At 41.6% G+C, this 27,128-nt stretch overlaps 2 protein-coding genes across 5 annotated transcripts in view; one reads left to right on the top strand and one right to left on the bottom strand.

Annotated features, from left to right (window-relative positions):
- The window catches only part of NUP153 (nucleoporin 153), an 84,452-nt gene extending 70,487 nt beyond the window's left edge, over window positions 1-13,965 (top strand). For all 4 annotated transcript variants that reach the window (XM_038584244.1, XM_038584245.1, XM_038584243.1 and 1 more), the window contains 5 exons: window positions 2,031-2,915; window positions 5,395-5,751; window positions 6,425-6,697; window positions 12,029-12,197; window positions 12,581-13,965. In XM_038584244.1, coding sequence (XP_038440172.1) covers window positions 2,031-2,915; window positions 5,395-5,751; window positions 6,425-6,697; window positions 12,029-12,197; window positions 12,581-12,665 — 1,769 coding nt within the window. In that variant the 3' untranslated portion in view covers window positions 12,666-13,965. The remainder of the gene's footprint in view (window positions 1-2,030; window positions 2,916-5,394; window positions 5,752-6,424; window positions 6,698-12,028; window positions 12,198-12,580) is intronic.
- Window positions 13,966-16,666: 2,701 nt separating this feature from the next.
- FAM8A1 (family with sequence similarity 8 member A1) lies at window positions 16,667-26,702 on the bottom strand. The gene is given in 6 exon segments (XM_038584234.1): window positions 16,667-20,205; window positions 21,642-21,781; window positions 22,294-22,417; window positions 23,989-24,109; window positions 26,034-26,589; window positions 26,592-26,702. Coding segments are annotated over 6 exon segments (1,182 nt in total). The 5' UTR covers window positions 26,688-26,702; the 3' UTR covers window positions 16,667-20,060.
- Window positions 26,703-27,128: the final 426 nt, after the last annotated feature.

Raw genomic sequence — 27,128 nt, 5'->3', positions numbered from 1 at the left:
AGTAAACTTTTACATTGTGACCTACCACATGCACATGGTATTTGTCTATATGATTGAAAGAAAAGTATCACAAACCAGTATTTACCCTTTAGTATGTTTAAGTCACCCTGTTTAGATTCTTTTTCATTTTAGAAGAAAAATGCTGGTTGGAACCCACTAAATTAATCACATGGCTAAAGAGACACACAGCTGGTTTGAAAATCACTGCATTTGTGGGGAGGGGGCACCTGAGTGTCTGACTCTTGGTTTGTGTTGGGGCTCTGCACTGAGCATGCTATCGACTTGAAGAGATTCTCTCTCTCCATCTGCCCCTCCCCTGCACCCATTTGTGCCCTCTCTAATTCTCTCTCCTAGAAAGTAAAAAAAAAAAAAAAAAAAAAAAAAAAAAAAAAAAAAAAAAAAAAACCAAAACACTGCATTTGGGTGTTTTAGAAGATCACTACTTTCCAGTCCTCTTGAGGTCATTATGTAGCCGTTTTTCTTTCTTCTTTACCTGTTGTACTGTAATCACCATAACTTCAAATCTGTCTCTCTGAGGCAGATGTGATAACAAGTTAATTACCGTCTCTGGCCCCTTCATTTTCAGCTTTCTGTCTAATATGACTGAAGATATTTAAAGACCGTGTGGAATACTGCTTGCTTCTCAAATTCTGATAATTTTTCAGTTAAGTTTCTTAGGGAAAGAAAGGAATGGGTCGTCTCTAAAGGGGCAGAGTTTGAAGATGATAAGAGGGCTTTTAAAGCTTGGCTGTCATTTGTCTCTATACTTGGGTAGGCAAAGTAATGGATAAATATCTTGACCCTTGAATGATTCCTGTTTTGAGCCAATCAGTTACTTCATTTCTAGTTTACTCAGCTACATTGAAGTACTAGGAAACTAAGACTTTAATCTTGTCAACATGTTATTTGTCTTTTTAAGTACTGGTTCTGTTCACGCAGTTCTTTTGGTTCTTTGATGGTAAAGTTTTCTTTTTTAATGTTTGATAACAAATTTATTCACAAGATTTCAAACTCTAATTATGACAGGATTCACAGTGAAAAGTCTACCTCTTGTTCCCATTAGGTTCATTTTCCATCTTTCCTCCCCCACCAGAGGTAATAACTGGTTAGTTTCTTAAAACTCTTCCAAAGTTTCTTTATGCATATGACAAGCAAATATTTTCTTATTCTGTGTATTCTTCTTTCCCTCTGTTTTGTTAGAAAATGTTGTATATCATACTGCCTTTCTGCTCCCTTGATTTTTATTGTAGATTAGCTTGGACACATCTTTGTTCTTCATTCACAGCTGCCTGGGATTGCATGTGGCATTTTGCATGTTTGTGAGTTTATCTTCAAAATAAAGACTTAGGGGGAAAAAAAGTTAAGTAAAGACTTAGGATGTAAGGACAATCTTCTGGCTGGCTAGGCGGTGTCCCCTCCTCCCCTCACATCTCCACATACAACCCTTCCCAAGCTGTGTGCTCAAGGGTATACGAGTAGTTGTGCTTCCCTGCTAGGACCTCCAGACAAGCTATCAAGGTCCGTTTGTAGGAAAATATAGGACAGTAAAGCTTCCAAGGCTCCAGACACATCCAGATGAGGCCCTGCATGTGGCAGTCCGCCTTTCTTTTAAATAAATAAATACGTACGTACATACTTAGCTGTAGAATTGCTGGGTCAAAGGATACGTGTGTTTGTAATTTTTAGTAAATACTGACAGTTGCTTTCCTTGAATTTTGTACTAATTTACGCATCTACCTGTAATGTATAAAGTGTCTGTTAGTTCTAGACTCCTCACCAACACTGTTTTATCAAATTTGTTTGATCTTGGCCAGTGTCAGGATGAAAAGTGGTATGTCAGTATGTATAGTTGTGAGGACTAAGATGTGATTCTCCTGCTGAATTTTGGGCAGCTGGTTCATGTTTTATGGCCATTGCTGATAACTCTTCAAAGGCCTTTCCAGAGTTGTTATTCTTTTGTCTCTTTGTTTTTCAGGGGTACATTTTGTTTGAGAGGATAACATTAATTCGATGTCTTTTATATTTTGAAGGCTTTGGCACATCTTCCTCATCTTCAAACCCAGCAGCTTCATCCTTCAAATTTGGTATCCCATCATCCTCTTCTGGGCCTTCTCAGACTTTAACAAGCACTGGAAATTTTAAGTTTGGAGATCAGGGAGGCTTCAAAATAGGAGTGTCTTCAGATTCTGAGGCTCCAAACTCCATGAGTGAAGGCTTTAAATTTTCTAAACCAATAGGAGATTTTAAATTTGGAGTTTCGTCTGAGTCTAAACCTGAAGAAGCTAAAAAAGACAATAAGAATGATAATGATTTTAAATTTGGACTTTCTTCTGGTTTAAGTAATACAACTTCGTTAGCTCCATTTCAGTTTGGGGTGTCTAATCTTGGACAGCCAGAAAAGAAAGAGGAAACACCTAAATCTTCATCTGTAGGCTTCAGCTTTGGTACAGGTGTTATTAACTCCACACCTGCTGCTACTAACACCACAGTGACCTCCGAGAATAAGAGCAGCTTCAGCTTTGGAACCATAGAAACCAAGAGTGTTTCAGTGGCTCCTTTCACATGTAAGACGACAGAAGCAAAAAAAGAAGAAATGCCTGCCGCCAAAGGAGGGTTCACTTTCGGTGGTATAGAACCTGCCCCTCTGCCATCTGCCTCATTGTTTGTTTTGGGAAGGACAGAAGAGAAACAGCAGGAGCCAGTCACTTCTACTTCTCTGGTGTTTGGGAAGAAAGCTGACAGTGAAGAGCCAAAGTGTCAACCAGTGTTTTCCTTTGGGAATTCAGAGCAAACCAAAGATGAGAGTTCTTCAAAGTCCACCTTTAGTTTCAGTATGGCGAAACCATCTGAGAAGGAATCGGAGCAGCCAACAAAGGCCACTTTCACATTTGGAACTCCAACCAATACTACAGCTGGTAAGTGTTACAATTTTATTTTTGTTTTATTTTTATTTTACAAGGTGTCTCTAATATTTAGACAAATGGAGCAGGTGAGAGAATGGTTTACACTGAACATAGTTGAGAGAAACTGGTAACTTTTTGGAAAGGAGCATAGTGTTTTCAGTTTAACAGTCCCAAACCCCCACAGTGTGATGATGGTATCTACACACCTGATTTTGAGAAATACAGCTCTAGTGGAAAACCCACAGTGTTGCCCATTTGTCCATGTTTCTCTCTCCTGTGTGAGCTTTTACATTCGGAATTGGCATACTATTCAGGAAAATAGGCCTTCTTTCATGAGCTCCTGAAATATTTTCTAACTAAATCTTTACATACAGGCCTTCATTCCCAAATAGAGCTAACCAGTCATCATCAGGCGCATAGACATCAAATATATTAGTCCCTGAAACAGAGAGGTGATTACAAAAAGCAATATCCTGAAGGAAAAATGAAATCGCATTTTTAAAACTTAAAAAAATGGTTGGTGAAATAAAATCATTCTGTGGACTGAGCAGCTGAAAAAACATAGATGATAGTCGGATTAGTGAACTGAGATCTCTCAGTGTCAGTGCAGAAGTGCAGAGACTTGAATCAAGCTAGCTCACAAGTGCCATTGTAGGAGCAGTAGCTTAGAAGATGAGAACAGCATGGAAGAAATATCAAAGGAGTGACAGAAGAACATTTCCTACGTGCAGAGAAAGACTCTGGCCTTAAAATGGAAATTTTAAGGGGCCCACTCACTGGCAAATACCAGTGAGATTGTAGGACATCAAAGCCAAAATCCTGAATGCTTTCAGAGAGAGGAAAGCTGTTTGCCACAAATAAACAGGTGTTCTGATTAGCATCCGACTTTGAATTTGTAACATCACGTGCTTAAAATAGTAGAGCAGTGTCCTCAAAGTGAAAATGGTCTTAATTTTATAATCAGCCGAATTTGGTCAAATATAAGAGCAAGATATTTTCAGATAGGCCAAAAAAAAAAAAAAAAAATAGAACACCCACAAACACTTCTGAATAATATATTGGAAACAGGAAACAAAGAATTAACCTGGAAAAAAAAAAAAAAGAATGGAATTCAGTGGGTGGGAGGTCTTTCTGTTGTCTGTCTGGACATTCAAAATACACTTCAAAACCTAAGTAATGGATACAATTTGGAAGGTAATAAAAATAAGATCAGGTCTACTCACATATAATGGTGGTGTCACTATACTCTTTCCATTGAAACACACTCTTAACCTCCCATTAACTAACTTGAAAGTGAGCCAACATACTCCACTTTCTGTAAATCACGCTAACGCCGCCCATACCATATTATGAACAGCCCTGTCTAGAGACAGTATTATGGAACTGAAACATGATTGGGATGGTTAAAAAGATGTCTTCAGGTAGGTGAGTGGTTTCGGGCTCACTATATAAAAACCCGTAGCTTTCCTCTAAATCAGCAATAAATAGTTGGACAAATGTCATTTGTATCTTCTAACATTTCTGATTTGTATTTTATTGAAATACAAATTGAAAGAACATAAAAGACCTATTTAATACCTGTTCCTGAGGGAGAGCATTCTTCCCAACACCCCAGCATAATCTTGGTTTTTTTGTGTAGTTGAAGTGTGGTTGACATACATGTTGCATTAGTTTCAGGTGCACTGTAGTGATCACACAGCTGTGTGTTGTTTGTGCTGTGCTCACTGCAAGAGTAGCTCCCATCTGTCACCGTAGGATGCTAGTGCAGGACCATAGACTCGTTCCCTGTGCCCTCTTTGATCCTTGTGACCTAGTCCTTCCATAGCTGGAAGCCTTAATTTGTGGAGTGTGACAAGCTATAAGCTTGTTTTAAAATTTATATGGAAGGGAAAATGCACAAATTTTGGAGAGAAGGGCAGGAACACAAACAGGTTTGTTCTAATATCAAACCATACTATGAAGCTACAATAATTAAACCAGTCTAGTAACAGTAACTGTAGAGAAAACAAATGCACACATATTTTGGAGATTTAGTATGTCCTAAAGGTGGAGTTACCAATTAGTGAGTTGAAGGATGCACTGTCAGTAAATAATGCAGAGAAAAGTGGCTGTCAGTTGGATAAATTATGATTTTGCTAACATAAATGGCAAAATGAAGAGTACAGCTGTCTCCCACTATCTGAACAGTTATCCGGACATATCCTCCAGTTAGATGTGTTGGACTTAAGTGATATTTTTTATTCTCATTAATCTGAATGCTGAAAGTGTGCCTGGTCTAAGATACAGTCCAAAAGCCATCAAAGAAAAGATGGGTATGTTTGCTTTATATCAAAATTTAATATAACATGTCCATTTGATGAATACATTTATATGAAAAAAGCCTAATGATTCTGTTTTCTAATGAATTACTGGGCTGGAGAGTGGGAAGAAATGCTTTCTGTGACTCCTTTTCTTACAGATTTTTGTTTCCCCCTTCGTTTCTGTCTCTCAGATCCAGGTGCAGTGAAGTCTGTGTTCAGCTTCTTGAACAGCAGTGCTTCCACTTCGAGCGCACCAGCAACATCAGCCCCCGGGGGCATATTTGGTAGCTCCACCTCCTCCTCCAGCGCGCCTGTGGCTGCCTTCGTGTTTGGACAGGCCAGCAATCCTGTGAGCAGCTCTGCCTTTGGGAACTCTGCCGAATCCAGCGCATCTCAGCCTTTGCTGTTCTCTCAAGAGAGCAAACCAGCAACCACGTCCAGCACAGGCCCAGCTGTCACACCATTTGTCTTTGGTCCTGGAGCCAGCAGTAATAGCACCGCCACCTCTGGCTTCAGTTTTGGAGCTACAACCACCTCCAGCTCTGCAGGTACTTTGACAGAAGAACAACATACGTGTTGTAGTTGGACTGGCTTGAATTATATCCTCTCTTAGCAAATAGCGTAGCAGGTTTTCACAGAATGGCCTGGGTGCCGTTAGGTCCTCTTTACTCAGGATGTTGTAACTGTTCACTGCATGGAATCCTGTATAGTTTGTATTCGGTTTAATAGAATTAAGTCTTGGGAAGAATTTTTCTAGTCTCAATAAGAATGTCATGTTGGTTTTTTCCACTGTTCTTTTTGAAATGTTATGTTGTTAAGTAACCAGAAACTGGGGGACCGTTCCGTTAGACAAAAGTCCTCATTCTGTAGTATATACAGGATGACAACGTTAGTTGGTTTCTGCTCTTTATTAGATATCTGATGAGTTATCGCCTGTTGTCTTAGATGGGCCCTCTACCTAAAAAAAAGTTTGGCTGTGGATGTGGGTTTGTTAATAGGTAGATGATTTTGTGTATGTGCATTCTGTCTGTATGGTTTCACTAAATAATGGCAAGAACTGTATTCTTAATTATTTATTGAAAACTTGCCTTGATGGGATTTGTACAGGTAGGTAAGTGTATGAAAAGAAGCTTGAAGTTTGCCGCTGAAGGTATAGATGTTTCTTGAGAATTATCTCCTAGTAGCTATTAAGGTGACATCAGTGTTTCTCTGGGCCTCTAGGATCCTCCTTTGTATTTGGCACTGGACCTTCAGCACCATCTGCCAGTCCAGCATTTGGTGTTAACCAAACCCCGACATTTGGACAAAGTCAAGGTGCCAGCCAGCCTAATCCCCCAGGCTTTGGAGCTCTGTCCTCTTCAGCAGCGTTGTTTTCTGCTGGTTCTCAGCCTGCACCACCTACTTTTGGGACCGTGTCCAGCAGCAGCCAGCCTTCTGTGTTTGGACAACAGCCCGGTCAGTCTGCATTTGGCTCTGCAACAGCTCCGAGTTCCGGTGAGTGTGTGCTGGTCACATGGCTTGTGTCTGTACTTAGGATCTGTGTGTCTTAAATAGGATGGTTTTTGAATTTTGAAACCAGGCTTATGTCTTTTTTCTTTAAATGTCTCTTGTACTTGGCGAAATAGAAAAATAGATGTTTGGACATTGCTGTAAACAACATTCTCAACTTTTATATAATGAAGCACACTATAAGGTATTAAAGCATGTGATTTGGCATGCCTGGGGGCTCAGTTGATTGTATTCTTTAGGCTCAGGTCATGATCCCAGAGTGTTGGGATCAAGCCTCACACTGGGCTCCCTGCTCAGCTGGGAGCCTGTTTCTCCTTCTCCCGCTCTCCCTGCTTGTGCTCTCTTTCTGTCAAATAAATTAAAAAAATACATTCTTTAAAAATGTAGTTATTTCTTACTCTTTGATTTCTTACTCTTTGTAGTTATTTCTTACTCTTTGATTTACATTCTTTAAAAATGTAGTTATTTCTTACTCTTTGAAATTTTTATTATTCAAGTATTGATGACACACCATGTTGTATTAGTTTCAACAGCATTGATCAGTCCTGTTTCTCCCCATCTGATTTTTGGAGCATTCCAGCCTAGTTTTAGCCATATTTTCTAATCCAACACTCCACTGTGATTGGATTTACTTCAGAAGGTTATACCTCCACTCCAGTTTTCTCCTGGGACAGAATAGCCCAAGCACCCAGGATGCTTTCTGTTTGATGATACTTGCATATTTAAACAAACATTCCTCTGTGGTTTTTTTTGTTTTGTTGTTTTTTGTTTTTAATATGGCTGCTCACATTGTACTATGATGATATAGTTCCTCAGAATTGCACGATGTTAATTTTTCTAACTGAAATATGACTTCATGTAGAAAAGCATGAAACATAAAGGAACAGTGTGGTGTTGAAGCAGATGCTTGGATGGCCAGCAGCCCCTCCTGGGTCCCTGTGTGATCACACACCTCTCTCTCCTTGCTCTCATGTGTCCTGGCTTTTATAGTGATCACTTTCCTGGGGTTTTAATTTAAAATTAACTGCTGATACATGAATCTCTACAAAATACCATATTGTCTTATTTTTAATTCTATATAAATGGAATCTCACTGTATTAAGTCTCTTGATTTCTTGCATCTTTCACTCTTAACTTGTAAAGTTGATCCATGTTATTACATATAGTTTGTTCTCCTTCACTGTGTTAGTCAATCTGTTTATGAACATATCACAATTTATCCATATACTGTTCACGAATGTGTTTGAGTTGTTTTTACCTTTTAGGAAATGTACCTCTGCTCATTCTTGGGTATGTGTCTTGGGGCATATTTTTCTAGGGTATATACACCCAAGAGAGGGACTGCCAGATTAAAAGGTGTGCATGCATATCCAATACTGCAGAAAATAACGCAAGCTTGTCCTGACGGATTGTACCCATTTACATCCTACTGCGTTGTATGAGGATTCTCAGATTTGGATTCTGCTGGATTTCATTTTTTGTGAATTGTTTCTATAAGGATTTTTTGAGCCATTTTTTTGGGTTCAGTTTTGCTTTTGCTCACTGATGTGCAGGAATGTTTTATGTATTCTGGGTATTGGTACTTTCTCTTGAGGTATATGTTCACCATTTTAATCAGGATTTATTGCTCCTCAGCATGTGGAATTGGGGAATGTAGCTTTCTTTCACACAGATGACAGCTCACACCTCCTAGGTTGATCACTGTGTGCTTAGATTAGTATTTTGAGTATGCAGACACTGTATGGTACAGTGTGCTTTTCTTTTCTATACAAAATTTTGTTTTCCTCTGGCGCCAGTGATTCCTCTCTGTTTTAATTTCTTTGTACTTTCATTAGTTCTAACTTTATAGTTCTTCCCTCATTCAGGTAGTTTGTTTCTTTTTATTTTCAAATACATTGGCTGCTTGTTATTTAGTATTTGAAGGAAATTTTTCACAGAATCTTTTTTTTTTTTTTAAGATTCTATTTGAGAGTGAGCAAGAGAGCAAGTGAGAGAAAAAGGGCACACACACACAGAGGGAGAGGGAGAATCAGACTCCCCACTGAGCAGGGAGCCTGACTGGGGGGCTCGATTCTAGACCCTGAGATCATGACCTGAGCTGAAGATGGATGCTTAACCCAGGTGCCGTTCACAGACTCTTCTAACCTCTTCCTTCCAGCAGGCTTTCTAGGCCTGCTACTTAACTGTGGTCTTGGTATCTCTTCTTAACCATTCTCTTGGAGATTGCCCTTAGCTGCTTCTCTTTCCTGGGTGATGTCAGTGTCTTGTTCTTATCCCTTTGTTTTGATAGAGCAGATCTTCCAGTGATTTCTTAAGCCCTCAGGGAGAAAATTTTGAGACCATGTATTTCTGGAAGTATCTTTATTCCATCCCTGTGTTTGGTAAGATTTTGGTTGAATACAGATTTAGATTAGAAATAATTTTCATAGTTTTGAAAGCATTTCTCCATGGTGGATTTTCTGGCTCTCTTATTAGAGTTGCTCTGGAAGTCTTTCTTGATCTTTGCTTTGGGACCCATTTCTTCTTTCTAGAATCTCATTAGAATCTTTTCTTTTGCCTCCAGTGTTCTGAGGCAAGGAGGATGTTCCTTGGTTGGGATCCATTTTTATCCATTGATTGTGTAAGGAATTTAGTCTGTCCTTTTGTGAACATTCTTGAATTACTTCTTTGAAGATTTTTGTGCCTCTTTAACTTTCGTTCTTCTTTTCCTTTTTTGTCCTATCTGGGAAGATTTCCTCCACTTTTACTCCCCATTTGATCAAGATATTCCTTTTGCTAGTATTACTTTTTAATTTCAGATGGTCTTTTTTGTTCTGTGGATGTGTCCCTTTTATATCTTTCTGTTCTTGTTTCAGAATTGTTAACCTGTTGATCTCTTGAGGATATAAATGATGAAGTATGGGAGTTTTTTCCTATTGCTCAGTCCGTTTTCTCCAAATTGCTTTTCTTTATTATTGTTTGGGTCTTGATTTTCTTGTGAAATACTTTCCTCGAATGTCTGGTGCTTCATGGCTCTCTAATCATAGTTGTTAACTATTTTTACTACAATTTAAAAAAAAAACAAAACATGAGATCCATCCTTTCAGCAAATTAAGCGTGCAGTAGTGTTACCTGTAGGCACCCTGCTGTATGCTGATGGCTTGTGTAACTGAAACTTCACACCCATTGAAGAGCATCTCTCTGTTGATGCATGCACGCATACACACACACCAGCAGCCAGCCCCTCTTTTCTCTGCTTTTGTGGTTTGGCTATTTTAGATTCCTCATGGAAGAGAAATCATGTAGTACTTGTCCGTCTGTGACTGGCTTATTTCACTTAGCCTGATGTCCTCCAGATTCATTTATGTTTTTTCATATTGTAAGCTTTTCTTTTTTAAAAAAGCTGAATGGTATTCCATTGTATGTACTTTGTATTGTTTTCATCTCTTCATCTGTCAGTAGAGGTTTAGGTTGTGTCTGTTGTAAATAATGCTGCAGTGAACACAAGAGTCCAGATATCTCTTTGAGATCCTGATTTCAAATCTTTTGGATAAATACCCAGAATGAGGATTGCTGGGTCATAGAGTAGCTCTATTTTTAATTTTTTTGAGGCACCTCCATACTGTTTCCATAGTGGCTGCACCGGTTCACATTCCCACCAGCAGTACATGACAGTTCCTTTTTTTCACCTACAACTGTTGCCTCTTATCTTTTTGATGATAGCCCTTCTAACACGTGTGAGGTGGTGTCTCAGTGTGGTTCTGATTTGCATGTCTCTGATGATGAGTGATGTTGAGCATCTTTTTATGTATCTGTTGGTGTCGTTTAATTTTTTTTTTTAAGATTTTAATTAATTTATTTATGAGAGAGACAGAAAGAGGCAGAGACCTAGGCAGAGGGAGAAGCAGGCTCCTCGCAGGGAGCCTGATGTGGGACTGGATCCCAGGACCGGGATCACATCCTGAGCCAAAGGCAGACACTCAACCGCTGAGCCACCCAGGCATCCCAGTTGTTTGTGTCATCTTTGGAGAAATGTCTGTTCAAGTCCTTTGTCTATTTTTAAATCAGGGTTTTTGGTTTCTTTGACTATCAAGTTGTAGAAGTTTTTTATATTTGGGTATCAGCTCTTATGATTTGCAAATACCTTTTCCCATCCAGCTCATACTTTTATGAATGTAGGACACCTAAATACAACATGATGTTCTTTGTGCACGGATATGCTCATAGGTGTTGAATCTCGCTGTAAGTTAATGTGACGGGCCTGCTTACTTGGGAAGACCTGGGTGTTACTGTCCCTGGGTTTTCCCTTCTAGATGGGCAGATTCTCCAGAGGTTATTGCCAGCCTCCTGCTTGGAGGGTATGTATGTTCCTGATTGTCCGGATTCTAGGACCTAAGTCAGAGAGGAAGGGTGCAGCTCTCTGTTCCCAGTACAGCAACTTATTTTTAATCCTTCTATTTTTGATAGGCTGTCTCTGCCTTCATATGTCCTCCCCTAGTCCAGAGACCTCTCTGGAGACTGATGTTCTATTCTGTGGGGGTAGAGGAGAATTATCATCTTGTTTGGATTGGGAGAGGGATTGATCTGCGTACCTGCCTCGTACACAGATATCCAATTCTTTTTCTTTTTTCTTTTTTTTCTTTTTTTCTTTTTTTGTAGTCACACTTTCATTCTCACTTCCAGTGGCCCCTGGCACCCAAACCTTTGGAGATGTTTAGTGTCAATGATTCCATCTGTGCCACTAGCTTAGTACTTGGATCTGGCCAGCCTTCCAGTGTCTACGTTTTGTTGGTGTTGTCTTCTCTCTCCTCCATCTTTGTAAACATCCCTTTACTATTATTTTAATGTAATTTTTGAAGAAGTTAGCACCAAGTGTGTGTGTTGATTCTGTATCTTGAACCAGAAGTCCATCCTACCCTTTTCTCCTTGGTCATGGTTAAGTTGGATCACTTGCTCAGGGCTGTTTAAGTATGTTCTGTGTGTCAGTGGAGAAAACACTTCATTTTAATTTTCTTTATATTAAATGATTCTTTTAAAAAAAATTTTTTTTAAAGACTTTATTTATTCATGAGAGACAGAGAGAGAAAGAGAGGCAGAGACACAGGCAGAGGGAGAAGCAGGCTCCATGCAGGGAGCCTGATGTGGGACTCGATCTCAGATCTCCAGGATCAGGCCCTGGGCTGAAGGCGGTGGTAAACCGCTAAGCCACCCAGGTGTCCCATATTAAATGATTCTAAGAAAGCTTAATCTTTCCCATGTTTTTGTATGTAAAAGAGTCCTTTCTAGAAAAACTGTCATTTTGACCCTAATGAAGTTTTTCTGCTTTAATTATCCTAGGTTCAGTTTTCCAGTTTGGCAGCAGCACCACTAACTTCAACTTCACGAACAACAATCCATCAGGAGTGTTCACATTTGGTGCAAATCCCAGCACACCTGCGGCCTCGGCGCAGCCTTCTGGCTCTGGAGGCTTCCCGTTCAGCCAGTCCTCGCCAGCATTCACAATGGGGTAAGACAATCATATGATGTGGAGAACTTAACACGGTGGGGTGTGTGCACGTACCTGCGTGTGTGTGTGTTTTGTTTCTAAAATCACCAAGGAGTATGGTATAGTTGAGGTAAAACCCCATGGATGTTCTTCAGTATGATCACTTGGCCGTATTACAGTCATGGAGGGTCGTAGCTGTGGTGCAGCAGCAGGTGTGTACGTGAGAGAGAGAGAGTGTGTGTGTGTGTGTGTGTGTGCGCGCACCGCACAGTGACAGAAAATGTGTTTCCTTTACCAGTGCTTCCCCTCCCTGTGCACCCCTGGCCCCGGCCGCATGTAGGATGGTGGTGGTTCTCAAGTCTCCCCTGAGCACCTTGTCACATAATACACTCTATTTTTCACAGGTCAAATGGGAAAAATATGTTCTCCTCTTCTGGAACTTCAGTTTCTGGTCGCAAGATAAAGACTGCTGTTAGGCGCAGGAAATAAAGGTCGCGGTGTGTCACACACCACACTTCCGCAACGGCTGGTGCCCTGCTTCTCAGATCCTGGCCCGTACTGTGCGCAGGGTTATCTGAAGTCAGATCTGCCTGAGGACTTCTTTATGTTGGGGACTTTCCTCCTTTTTCTTTACAGAAGCGCTGCCCTTACCTCTCCCATTCCCCTTAAAAAAAAAAATAATAGCTAGATGGGTGACTGATTCTTCAGCAAAAATAGAATCCAGCACATTCTTCCCTGATTGGCATAGGCTGGCTGAACCCAGGGACCGAGCCCGCTCCGCGGATGGCTGTGTATAGATAGAACCTCTGTGTCTGCACCACTCTGTGCGTTGATGTGCGTTTGTGGAACGCACCGCAATTGTAATTATATCGGAGGAATTCTGTATAGATTAGAGAATGTGGAAGTGAATGATTTCTATGCTGAGTTTGTGCTGGTGTATGTGTGAAGTGAGTGAGTTGGGTGTATTGTGCACTAAAATTTTCTGATAGAGGAAGCCTGATTAAAGAATGGTCCATGCTAAGGACTTATTAGATCTAGTGCGTTCTCCATTTAATAATTATATGCTATTTCTATATTTTCATTCTCCTATCACCTGTCTTGCCTTTTTCATTATTTTATTATGAAACTTGTGTAAATACAATTTTGTTTCTGTACTTTTTTGGCATAACATAAATCTGTGAACTTGAAATTTTAATTTTGTGTTAGAAAATTTGTTTGTTCTTTGTTTAGTCTTGTCTCAGATTTTATTATGTAAATCCCATTATTCAAAGTTGCCTAAATCCATTTGGAAATCTTTAAAAAAAAATTGGGGATTCTTAAAGTGAATTTATTGGCTTTTCTGATCCAGTTTTGTTTGGACCAAAAACCAGTATTGTACAAAGTATTAAGCATATATTTTTATATTTACTGAAATGGACTGTGGTGACTTTGGATAATAAGGAAAAGTTTAATATTAAAGCCATGTTTATTACAGTATAATTAACATGTTAAACCATGGGATAAATGCCATCAATAAAAAATTATGAAATATTTTTTGTTCTAGTGTTAACTTATAATGAAGGTACCAGTGTTAATGGAAGGGAACCTTTTTTGTAAAGGTTCGCCATGGTCAGAAATTCCAAAGAATACATTTAACTGATTTGGACAACTCCTAAGTGAAGGGGGAAGTGTCTGAACGTAAAACATATAGAAGGTACCCTGCTTTTTGTCTGGTGCTAGGAATCACGCCTACTTTGCATATAAATTGACATACCTTTTTAAAAATTGAAAATAAACACACGTAACCATTTCTCTTTGTATCGTATCTTCCTTGAGAGGTGACTAGATAGTGTTTATTGATCGAGTCTACAGGCCCAAAGCAGCCTACAAAAACTTCATGGTCCTTTTGTGTGGCTTTTGGATTATTTCACCAAAAAAAAATTTTTTTTAACTATTTCGTCTGTTGTCCAAAAAAAAAGACCTGTTGGGATGGCATTTGCTAATTTTATACTCAGTTTGAGCACACAGATTATTTTGTGCAGTCTTTTTATTTTGCTGAACTTCTGGTGAAGTCCAAATTCGGAACTTTAAAATGTTTACAAAATGTTTTTGCGTTTCCAATTTTGAAAAGATATTTTTCTGTATTGAAAACACCTTAGGCTGCTGGCCTCGGGTTGGGGGGCGCTCAGTCGGTGAAGTGTCTGCCTTGGGCTTAAGTCATGATCCCAGGGTCCTGGGATGGAGCCCCACGTCTTTGGGCTCCCTGCTCATTGGGGAGTCTGCTTCTTCCCCTCCCCGCTGCTCGTGCGCTCTCAAGTGAAATCTTTAAAATAAAAAATCTTAGGCCATCAGCAGATGCTAGTTTGGGGGGACATTCTATATTCCTCAGTTTAGTAAATAATACACATTTGACATGGGCCTGTTTGAGGGCAAATGAATACCAGAAATCTGGTCTTAATGCTGAGATGTTAATACCTAACAGGTTCATTATTCGCCATTCTCTGGGCCCACATGAATGGGAATGGTAGGCTTTCTGGCTACACTGGCTAAGATTTTGTAAGAAATGTGCTAGAGAAAAAAAAATGTGCTAGAACTACTTATTCTTTAAAACAAGTGACTGACTATCCTGCTTAAGGTCGCTTAAAGTCTTCTGGCCCCCAAGCTGCAATCATCTCTGGGACTGGGGACTTGAATGTCCCATCCCCACTGCCGTCCTCCTCAGGCTGCACGTGTAGCTGTAGACATTCCCGGGAGCAGCTCCAGCTGCAAACCTGTCCCTCCCCGCTCAGGCCCAGCAGAGGGCTCTCCTCCCTGGACGGGCTCCGTGCTGTGAGCTGTGATCTGGTCTCGGGCAGGCCCAGGTCCTGCGCTCCACACACAAGGGAAAGTTGAGGGAGGTCCGGGGAACACGGGGCAGTGTCGTGGAAGCAAGTAAGCCCACTTCCCAGGCCGCAAGACTGAATGCGTGAGGTCCAGGCATGCGACTTTAGGTGCTGGGTTGTTGCAAGTAATCTAGGATTTCTCTATTAAGAGGAAGTAGAATTTAAAGAATTCAAGAAATGTCTTCAAGCTAGCCTTTTATTAGTATAAATTCTCTCCTGAAAGTGTTCATGTAATTAGGATTTTATTATTTGAAATTAAAGCGCTGGACTAATTTTAAGTTTGTAACCAGGCTGTATAGATTAGTCCAACGCTTTAATTTCGAATAATATTGTAATTACATGGTTTTCTGAAATTTTTATTATTCAAGTATTGATGACACACCGTGTTGTATTAGTTTCAAGTGTACGGCGTGATTCAACAATTCTATACATTACCCGTGCTCCTCACCAGAAGTGTGGTCACCGACAGTCACTATATGTTACTAAGAATTCCTGTTTCCTATGCTGTGCCTTTCATCCCCATGACTTTGTTTCCTGGGCCTATTTATAAGTTTGAAAGTTCCATGAAAATTTTACAAAGGTTAGCCTGTGCCTTCAATGGAAACTGATGTTTGGTACAGAATAGAGAAAATGGGGGTGTCGGGTGTAGTGACCCAGCCAGCTGAATTTACTAGTACTACGGGGCAGCGCTTCCCAGCTTACCTTGGAAGCCCACTGTAGTTCCAGAATGTGCGGGCTGTGCCTGGGCTCAGAACACCATACTGTCCACAGAACACAGGCCAGGCCGTTTGGCCACATTTAAATTTACTACCTGTGGTTTTCTTTTCTTTTTAAGATTTTATTTATTCATTTGTGAGCAACAATACAGAGAGAGGCGGAGACACAGGCAGAGGGAGATGCAGGTTCCTCGAGAGGAGCCTGATGCAAGACTTGATCCCAGATCAGGACCTGAGCCAAAGGCAACCACTGAGCCACCCAGGCGTCCCCTACCTGTGTTCTTGAGGAACCGGTTTTGTATTCTGTCGTCCTCCTCCTCTAGCTGTGTTACAACAGGAAATGCTCATAAGATCAGAACTAGGTTTAAATTGCCCAGCCCAGGCATTTGCCAGTGGAGACTTTGAACTTCTGGTTCCCCGTGTGTAACGTGGGTCCTTAGTATCTTGCATAATAGTTGGGATGGCTAACCACTACGAAAGGCAGGATTAGTTTAACATTAAGCATCGTCACCTACGAGTAACTTTCGAGTGACTGACTTGCTTAAAGAATATACCCCAAAAATGGTGCCTGGTGGCTCAGTGGTTGAGCGTCTGCCTTGGCTCAGGGGTCCTGGGATCAAGTGCCACATGGGGCTCCCTGCGGGGAGCCCTCTTCTCCCTCTGCCTGTGTCTCTCTACCTGTGTCTCTCATGAATAAATAAAATCTTTTGAAAAAAAAACCCTATATATCCCAAAAGGTCGGACTTTTTTTTTTTTTTTTTTTTTGGTAGACCTCCATTTCTGAAAGCACTCTAGTTGACTGCCATTCTCCTGAAGGCAGGAAATCTTAGAAAATTGTATTTGGAACCAAGGGTTTCCTTAAGCAGGAGATTCTAGTGCAAATATCAAATTAACAGTCAAAAAACAAAAGCACTAGTGTTCAAGTATTTATTGAGACAAAGAATACAAACTGGTGGCATACAAATTATTAAAAATAGAATGCTGAATTTTATTTATAGGCAGGCCATCAGATACTTTTTGTGGGTCAAGCCCTATTATAATGAACTGCAAAGGAAATACAACATGGTTTGGAATGAAGAACTTCACCCAGGCAAGCACATACTGTAGATTTTGGCCTTTGGTAGAGGGGATGGGAAGTGGCAAGTAACAAATGATCCTTGTCAGATTTCTGGAATACTGCTGTTATTTGGGCATATTCTTCAAAAGAAACAAAAGCCTGTGAATAGGGCTAAGTGTGGAATGAAAGTACTTAATACCCCTCTCTCTCTCAAAAAGCTTTCTACTCCCAAGTAGCAAATAGTTTCAACTCCTTTCTACCTTCCTTTTGCTGGAAATACTTATGCATAAGTAAAACACTCCCACAAGTCACTTAAAGCAGTTACAACAACTTTTACTTCTCATTTGAAACAACAAACACTAAAGACTTAGTTTTATAATTTAGGTAAAGGAGTCCTCAAATGTGTTTTTTTCCAAATCTAAGTATTTGAGTAAAACTGCAAGGTAAACATTTAGGTGGAAAGAAGTGACCTCTGAACCAGTGGACACAGTGTCAGTTGGGCAACATTTTAAAGGGTTATTATCCAAAAACATGCTGGCTTTGTTTGTGTAGTCCTGGACTGGTCTCAACAGCAAGGCTTGCCATCCTCGCCTACTTCCCTAAGCCCGGCAGGAACGTGAGCACGCAGACTTGCAGACTTGACTTTTCTCAAGGTGCACTAGCCGCTCTGGCTGGCTGTTTCTAGTAATGGGTACCGAGACTTTCTAGGCACCTGAGTTAACTGCCTGTTCTGTGGTTTTATTTAGGGCACGTTCCCTGAAACCATGTTCTTACTTGGCTTGACTTCTAATCTTTGTTCCCTTGTTTCTTAATTTGTAAAAGCGATGGATAATGTTTGTGCTATAAAAACAACTTGCTTTTTTGCCTTTTTGGGCTAGAGCTTCAGCATGAGAATTACACTTTGACACAGAAATCAGCATTTCTATAAATGAAATATACTAAATGGAAAAGTGTTTTTGAAAAGAGGAGAGGCTCCACCCCACGACCCTAAGAGGAAAAAAGCGACTCTCCCTTCTTTCCCATTGTTTTTGTCATCACCCCCCACCCCCACAATGATTTGGGAATCAAAATCTCTTTTCCTAAGTGCTGGATTCAAAATACAAACACACTTGCATTTTTATGTAAAGGCAAAGTAGTAATATTTATTTTATAGGACTATATAACTTGAATCCTAAGATGGATCTAAATGAACCTACATATAAATATGATTCTGAATAACTCCTATATAGCAAATGTGCAATATTTTAAGAAATTAAACTGGGCTACTTACTTGTTTTTGCTTGGCTATATAAATAAAAATGGCCTAGATGGTGAACCTTCCAATTACCTGGGAGGAAATTCTAAATTAAATATATATTTCAGAGCAATATGGCCGAAGGACATTTCAATTTGAACTCCCCCCATCAGTGGCAAAAATCATGTATCCACTAATACTAATGTACATGCTACTGGATGGTAAGTTTATGTAACATTTCCTAACGGGTCTGTCTACTATGAAGGGCCATGTAAGTTTCATACGTCTTCCCAGGGGCTATAAGTGAATGATCTGTTAAGTACTTTGACACACTTAACTTTGTGATGTTGGATTTAATATAAAATTATTTTGAAAGACATGGTTTATGAAATTTTATAATAAGGGTATTAGGACACTGTTAAGGTTTCTATGGACATCAAATGTGATTATTTTCAGTTTTTAAAGTCAAAGAAAAACTATAAAAATTGATAGTGATCGACATGTCTTGCATTTGCTACAAAGACCAAAAATAAAGTCCAGGTTGATCTTTAAAGCAATCTAAAAAAAAAATAAATAAAAAAATAAAGCAATCTAATTATGAAGTGTTCAAGACAGTTTAGTGTTTTTTTTTGTTTGTTTGTTTGTTTTTTGAAAACAGTGTCAGGGCTGGAAAAATTGCCTAAGGAAGAAAACTTTTTCAGGTACATCTCAATACCGCTAACTGGGCCACTTAACAAGAGCATGCACACACATTTAAAACAGTAAGCTTTGCTTCAGTAGAATAAATTAAAATGGCAATACACAGAGTGTTACTTAACATTTCCCTCAAAACATCATCTCTGGCAGGCCCCAAACAAGCTTTTTGGCCCAGAAAACTTAGAAAAATGTCTGGAAATGGTACTTGTCCTTGTTTTAGAGAGAACAGTTCATAATGGGAAAACTGCTAATATTTCAGAGGCTACTAATATTTTGTCATAAAATACTAAGATTATTTAACTCCTTGATGTTTTAAAAGTCATGGAACTATATAAAATATAAAAAGAAACTAACTAGTATGTGACTACCTGGTGTACAAATAGAAGGTACATTCAAGACACTGAACAGCACTAACACTTTCTTCATGCTGCACACGTACTGGGATTATTGTTTTACAGTAAATATGCAACAATTTGATGAAGACCTTTCCCCCACATACTTATAGTTTGATTCAGGGGACTAAAAACACTTGCACATGAATTTCAACTTAAATTTACGGTGAAAATTTAGGTGCCCCTTCCCTCCCCAAGCAATCACTAACTTACCTTTTCTTTAAAAATATTCAGTAATAATATAGCAAATAGGACTTAATACTTTTTCATCATCATGCAAAACTTGCCCCCAAATACATGTTCAAACAGTAACAATACTTGTAGAATAGCGTCATTCCCACAGTACACTGCAGTAGGGATTTGAGAACTCCAGGGGGAGGGAACTGCCTGCTTCATCTGCCCCTTTCTCTTGCAGCTAACACTTCCTCCTAGGATGGGAGACAAGTGGATTACCAAATTTGTGTCCTCCCTCCCTCTCCCCAAAAGGAAAGACAATTTCCCCAAGAAGTGTTAACTATGAGTTAATGTGTTTACAAAACACAAGTGGACTTTCTCCATCATTTTGGGATAAACCAAAATAAATTTTTCAAAGTTTCATCTGCAGATATAACAGCTGAAAATGCTTTCAGCAAATTCTAAAGCCTTAGATCTTAAGAAAGTATATATTGTCCATTGTTGATTATAAAACCACTTGCCTCCTTTTTGATCTAAAAATTTTTAACACTTGAATTTAACAGGCTTTTCTTCTGGAAAAGTTCTTTGGCATTCAAGTAAAATCAATACTTTCAGAGCAGTCACCTGCATCACACTGAAGCGCCTGCTTTAATCTCTAAATCATCAGTTAGTGTAACCAGGGACACTGATGGCCTTGACACATAATGTAGTCTTGTTATTCCAGGCAGTATGGAATTCAGGGTTGTTTGGGGCATCATCTGACCCCGTTTCTCTTTACCACAATGGTTCCTGCTACAATGTCATAGGCTGTTCGATTATGCTGAAAAAACAGCAGTGTGATGAAAGCAGGGAAAAAAGAAGCAATAGAAAAATTCTTGATCAAAGCTCGTATAGTAGACCTAAAAAATTAAGGCAAAAAATATCAGGTAAATTATATACCAACCACTTAGAGATTAACTGTATCCTATTAAGTCCAAAGTAAGATATTTAAAACATACAAAGTACTGAGGGGGTTTTCACCTTCGATAGCGGAGTGATTTTCAAGTAGCATTATATTCTGATAAAACCACCTGGGCTGTTTTAAAGCCTTCATCATGAATATGTCTTAGAACGTGAACTAAAGGTTTACAGCATTTTCTCTGATATTTTGCTATAAGAATAACTCTTCCCTTCATTTACCTTTTGTATAGTCACTTGTGTGTTTGGTACCTTCTACATTGATGTGCTTTACTGCAGTTCCCTTTTTCTACCTTCTGTGAAGCTCTAACAATTCAAATTACTGTGTATTCTTTCTTTGTGGGATGCTATGATTAAAGAAAGCTTTAAAAAACTTCCAGCCATGGCTCAGAAGGGAGAATCATCCTGCCAGTGTTAGATTTCTGCCTCTCCGTACACTAAAAGGCTATAAGGAAAGCCCTGTGGCTCATAATGCAGGCTAGTTGGTTTCATATCCATTTTCTACCATTCACTTGTGCTCTACATCTGTAAAAAAGGGATAATGGCACCTATCTTATTAGTTAACACATATTCAGCGTTTTAAACAATGCCTGTTACATAAGAGGTGCTCAATAAACAGCCATTATTGACTCTCATTAAAAGTAGCAACCGGGATTATAATAATCACAAAACTGTAAGAAGTTTTGAGGATATCCACAAAATCAAGGCTTCCAGAGTCTCTCATATTTCTTTATATAACAACCCAGCTCTGAATCATTCTGGCAGCAATTCCAGCCAGTATCTTGTTTTGCTCAACTGACTGCCGCCTACTTGAGTCTCTACAACTCCCATTATCACTATTTGTACCTCCCCACAGAGCCAGACAGCAACAGCTAGCCATGAGTACTGCCAGTATTACAAGCTCTATCGTATCACTTAAGACCAAGAGCTGGGTGGATGCATATGTATCTGTCCAAACTCTTCCTGCCCATTCAGGATGGGATAATGACCAGTATTATTACCAAATGGAGGCTGGAGGCTCAAGGCAGATTAGTAACTGGCCCTATAACCACAGATTTAGAGAATAATCAAACTAGGTATGGAGACTGATATAGACAGCATCACCACCCAAACCCTCTTACTGTGACTTTTATTCCATAAAATGATTATCTTGACATGGTATACTGAAGAGGGGTCTACAATTCTATAAAACAACTGGAAAACTCCAATTTTTCAGTTTTGAACGTAACAAAGGTAAGTCTATCTATTACATGCCACGAAGAAAAATACCAGCATCCTAAAAATACTGTTTCAAATGACGTAACTTATAATATTGAATTCTACAGTTAAAATTTATTATTTTCATAAGTACACAGTAAAGCTACGAAAAAAAACTTACGTTGTAATGCTAACATTTGAGGAAGGAATCACTAAAACCCGACTTGGTGCAATAAGCACTGATGTATCACACGTCACAACTCGAAGCCCTAGCAGGAACTTCCCTGGGGTAGCTCCACCTGCTCCCCAAATGCAAATTATCTAAGGAAAAAAAGGATAATTTAAAAATAATTTACTAGCTCAACTCTACCAACTTTAAAGGTTAGTTTTTTGCCATATTCACGTTTTAACATTTTCAAGTTGAAAGAATCTCATAGAGTACTTGGAGATTAATGCTGTAACGCATTTCTGCAGGTCTCTTACACCCTCAAGACCACAAGACATCTATTGTAATATTTCTCTGTGACCCACTTTTTTTTTTAGCAAGCTGTTTCTGTGGAAAAATACATTTCAAGTTCCACAACCAACTTAGAAGTGTGTTTTTGGACCACAAGACTGAAATATGTTACAAAGAAATTGTAAAATGTCTACACTCAGAAAAGTTTATTTTTTACCTTGAAGAATACTATGTTAAAAAACATTTGGGAAAAAAATTTAAAAATAGACATTTGACAAAAACATGAATAATCATAAATTCCCATTATTTTTTGTGTTGGGCTGATAATCTAAAAGTAGACTGTTAAATGTGAATATTTGCTGAGTCCGTAGCTTACCTCATAGAAACAAACTAACAATCTGTATATAAGAGCCACAATCATCATTTTCTGCAAATCTTCCATTGATGTGTCTTCATCTATTTCTTCTATTATATAATGCATAGCAAACTTAGAGATATCCCTACACAAAACAATAGTTTTGAGTTATAAAGAATTATTTTCTTTACCAGAGCAATTGCATTGACATTTTTTCCACTAGTGTAAGTCACAAACTTTAATTAATTCTAAACTGATCTTTAGGTTTCCACCCATTTAGTTTCACAAAACATTCATTTACTAGCCCTGGAGACTCCATCTGATTTCTGCTTTCATGGAGACTCTTACCTACTAGACAAAGCACAACAAATAAGTAATAATAAAGTGGGATGAGGGTGATGATAGAGAACCACCTGATAGTGGGGAAACACATACCAGGTACATGTGACTTAGTGAATGAAGGCTTCCCATAAATGACATCTGAGCTGAGATGTGGAGGATGAAGAGAAGGTAGCCAGACTAAGAAGGGGGAAGTTTCAGGGGAAGAGACTCTCTAGCAAGAGAGGAAGCCTTGGGACGAGGCTGTGATGGAAGCTGTAAGCCATGTGGCATGGCCCAAATATTAAGTATAGAAGGTCAAAGTGATTAAGAAATAAGAGCATCTGTTAAACGATAGGAAGACAAGACTTTATCCTGATGGCACTAAGAAATTACCGAAGAGTTTTAAGGTGGGAGAGGGGCAGAATCAGAATTTATGATCTCTTTGATTTTTTATATCAGACTGGACTGAGACAGAACAGGAGACAGGAGACTGAGATGCCAGTAAGAAGACTTTTGCTATGATCCTGAGAAGAGATGACAATCACTGGACCAGGGAGAAGCAGTGATGATGAAACAGTAAAGGGTAAACAGTCTGAGTTAAAGGCTATTCAGGAGCCTGAAAGAAAGGAGCTGGTACCTGGTTGGCTGCGCAGGGGGTGGGACAGAAAGGGAGAGGGAGGGAGGAATCACAGTAACACTCGGGTTGCTGGCAAGGGTCCTGAAATTTCACAAGGGTTTGTATCTTGAAACTGACACTACCTTTGTGATTATAAATTCTGGGCTCAACTTCTTATAAACCCAAACTTCAATCTATAAAAAGGAGGTATTAACCTCTACATCTCATACTGGTGGTAAGATTAAAGAATCCATATGAAGTGAGCTCAGTACTTAACATATAGATAATGCTTAGCAAGTGATAATTGCTATCTAATTATTATATTAAAAGGATTACTTAAATAAATGGCTCACTTTGCAGTTCACTTGGGACTTGCTTGATAGTATAATCAATCCCATTTGGGAATGCCGTCTGATTATCATCAGTTCATCTACCCAAAGCTCTTTATTTTTTTTGTCTTTACTCTGAATAGGACAGTAAGCAGGAAATTAATGCCTGGCCTAATAGTTGAATCAAAAAAACACATTTACCTACTTTTGACAGGTGAGATTTCCACAGATCTTTCAGAATTTATTAAAGTGCTTTTCTCTTTTTTGTAGTTATTTCTTAACACCAAGAAAAAAATATGATAGTTCCTTACAGGAGCTCCCTATAGGAGAAATCATGACACTGGCACCCTGATTATCCATACAGTCATTTGCAGAAATGAACAGAACTTCAGAAAATAAGATCTCTATACTGTAGACATTAAAACCTTTCTGCAAAAAGCCTTAACTTACTTTATTCCACTGAGGTGCATAATGCTTAAGACAATGGTTGCTTTTATAAAGAAGAGAATAAAGAAATCCACCATCTCTGCCATAAATCTGTGGGCCAAGGAAGGAATAATGTACTCTCTGCCTGTAAATTAAAAAAAAAAAAAAAAAAAAAAAAAGTTAGGAAAAATTACTCATTTCACATAGACCTTGGAACCCAAGTTAGGTAATAAATGGAAAACACAAAGTCAAGGTGTAACTTGCTAGTAAAAAGAAAGTTAAAATCTTGCAACAATTATTGGTATTGACTCCATCGATAGTACATGTCATTTAAATACAGCAACACTGCTCCACTCTTTACTGAATAAAGTTTGCTTTCAGCCCCTTAAGAGTAAAAAAAATGATTTCAAAGATATTACATTACTTAAGGCACTCAAAGCATTTCACGAGTGACTCAAAAGAGAATCCTGGTGACCACAGCCTATGATACAAAATTAAACTTTTTTTTTTTAAGGAAAAACCAAGGTTAAGTATAGACAGTTACTAGGACAAAGTAAATACCTGTGTTCTTCATCATACCTTCATTCATTGTCTTACTTTTTTTTTAAGATTTTATTTATTTATTCATGAGACACACACACACACACACACACACACACACAGAGGCAGAGACACAGGCAGGGGGAGAAGCAGGCTCCCTGCAGGGAGCCCAAGGCGGACCGGATCCCTGGTCTCCAGGGTCATGCCCTGGGCTGCAGGCGGCGCTAAACCACTGAGCCATCCAGGGATCCCTTGTCTTACTTTTGTATGTCATAAATTCAATGATTACCAATCTGACATCTTAAGTTCTGAATGGGACCAAATTCAGGAGCACTAATTTTTAAAAAAAAAATTTAAAGATTTACTTATTCACTTATTCATGAGAGACACAGAGAGACAGAGAGAGAGAGAGAGGCAGAGGGAGAAGCAGGCTCCCTGCAAGGAGCTCGACACGGGACCCGATCCCTGGTCTCCAGGGTCATACCCTGGGTTGCAGGCGGTGCTAAATCGCTGAGCCATCCAGGGATCCCTTGTCTTACTTTTGTATGTAATAAATTCAACGATTATCCATCTGACATCTTAAGTTCTGAATGGACCAAATTCAGGAGCACTAATTTAAAAAAAAAATTAAAGATTTATTTATTCACTTATTCATGAGAGACAGAGAGAGACAGAGAGAGAGAAGCCGAGGGAGAAGCAGGCTCCACGCAGGGAGCCCGACTCGATCCCGGGTCTCCAGGATCCCGCCCCGGGCTGCAGGCGGCGCTAACCGCTGAGCCACCCGGGGCCGCCCAGGAGAGCCGATTCTTGTCTCCTGTATCTGTGGCTGAATAAAGTAAACAAACAAACAAGTCTAAACAATAAACCAAAAAAGTGTGACTCCTACAAAATACTCTTAATTCCCTACAGAAGTCAACAGGCAAATACACAAAGAACATTCAGTTAGGGAACATAACTCCATTTGTGGTCCTGAAAATCTCCTTTTAAATGCGTCGTTTCATCGTCCCTGGTGTCGAGCTAGCGTGTCCCCATCCTCTTGAATTCTCTACTGTAGACACTACCACACCTCACCGTGCATCCTATCCCGTATGACAAAGCTGCGTCTGGACGATTCCCAGCACTACCGGCGCCCCCTCCGCCCCCGGCGCCCCCGGCGCCCCCGGCGCCCCCTCCGCCCCCGCCAGCTGTCAAGGTGGCTTTGCCACTGGACAGTCAAGCTGCGCATCTCCCCCTCTCCCTCTCTCTCTGCAGCAGGGGGCTCAAGAGGGCAGTTCCGCGAGCAAAGGTCTCCTCTACACGTGGAAACGACTCGCCCCAGGACTAAGGGGGTCGGTCCGGGGACCAGGTCTAGAGGACAAAGCAGCCGCGCCGCCCGGCTGCACCCTCGGAATTTAAGGCCTGGGCGGCGAGCGCAGGGCAGCGCCCACCTGGGGGGCGGCGGCGGCGGCGGCGGCGGCGGCAGGTACGGCCCCCCTCCGCCCCGCCCCGCCCCGCCCCGCCCCCTCCCCCGCGTCGGGCTCCTTCCTCACCTGCCTGCCGCCCGGTGTCGCTCGGGCTTCGCGAGGCGGCGCCGGAGCCCACCCTGGTCGCTGGCGCTGCCCGGACCGCCCCCTGCCCGTGCGCAGCCCGAGCGCCCAGGCCCGCGGCGGCGGCGGCGGCGGCGGCGGCGGCGGCGGCGGCGGGGAGGCCGGGGGCCGCCCCCGGGTCGGGCCCGGCGGCCGCGGCGCCCAGGAAGTAGAAGGGGCTGTAGTAGGCCGGGGCGTGTCCGGCCGGGGGCGGCTGGGGGCTGCAGTAGGCGGGGAAGGCGGCGAGGCCGCTGTGCCAGGTGAGGTAGCCGCAGTACGACTGCCACAGCCACTCGTGCACCTGCCGGGAGTACTCGCGGGCGCTCAGCCGCGCCGGCCTCTCCCGCGGCGCCTCGCGGCCCGCCGGCTCCTGCAGCCCCGCCCCGGGCTTCCCCGGCGGCCGCGGCGGCTCCGACTCCTCAGCGGCGGCCGCGGCGGGCGCGAGGCCCGGGGCCTGGGGTTCGGCCTGCGGCCCGGCCCGGGGGCGTGGGGCGGCGGCGGCGGCGGCGGCGGCGGCGGCGGCGGAGGGCCTCCCGGGGAGCGGGCGGGCTCGGGGTCCCCGGCGCCGTCGTCCTGCCCGGGAGGGCGGCCTCGGGCTTCCTCCGGCCCGTCTGCCATCGTCGCCTCAGCGGCACCCTCGGCGGCCCTGTCACTGCGCGGCCTCCCTCCCCCGCTAGCTCCTCCCCAACGGCCGGGTCGCCACCGCAGCAGCCGCGGGCGTCAACAATCCGCCACCGGAAGCGGAAACCCCGCCTCTCCCCGGCGTCGCCGGCCGGGGGCGGGGCGGGGCGCGGGAGGAAGCGGCGGGGGCGGGGCGGGGCGGGGGCGGGGTGGGGGCGGGGTCCGGGTCCTCGCCGCCTGCAGCGCCGCCTGCCACGGTCGTGCTGGAGCGTGAGGCCCCGCCTGCCCCCGCCTCGCCCCCTGGCAGGTGCACGCAGGCTGCCGCCGGGGAGGCCGCGGAGGGGGAAGACGAGGTCCGCGAGCTGCCGCGTCCCGGGTTTCTGTGGCCGAGCCGCGACGGGCTGGGCCTCCAGGCACAGGGCTTGTGGCTTTTCAGCA

The sequence above is a fragment of the Canis lupus genome, chromosome 35, assembly GCF_011100685.1.
Source record: "Canis lupus familiaris isolate Mischka breed German Shepherd chromosome 35, alternate assembly UU_Cfam_GSD_1.0, whole genome shotgun sequence".
Lineage (NCBI taxonomy): Eukaryota > Metazoa > Chordata > Mammalia > Carnivora > Canidae > Canis > Canis lupus.
Note: the sequence above shows the minus strand (reverse complement) of the source record. Positions and strands in the feature narration are given on the sequence as shown.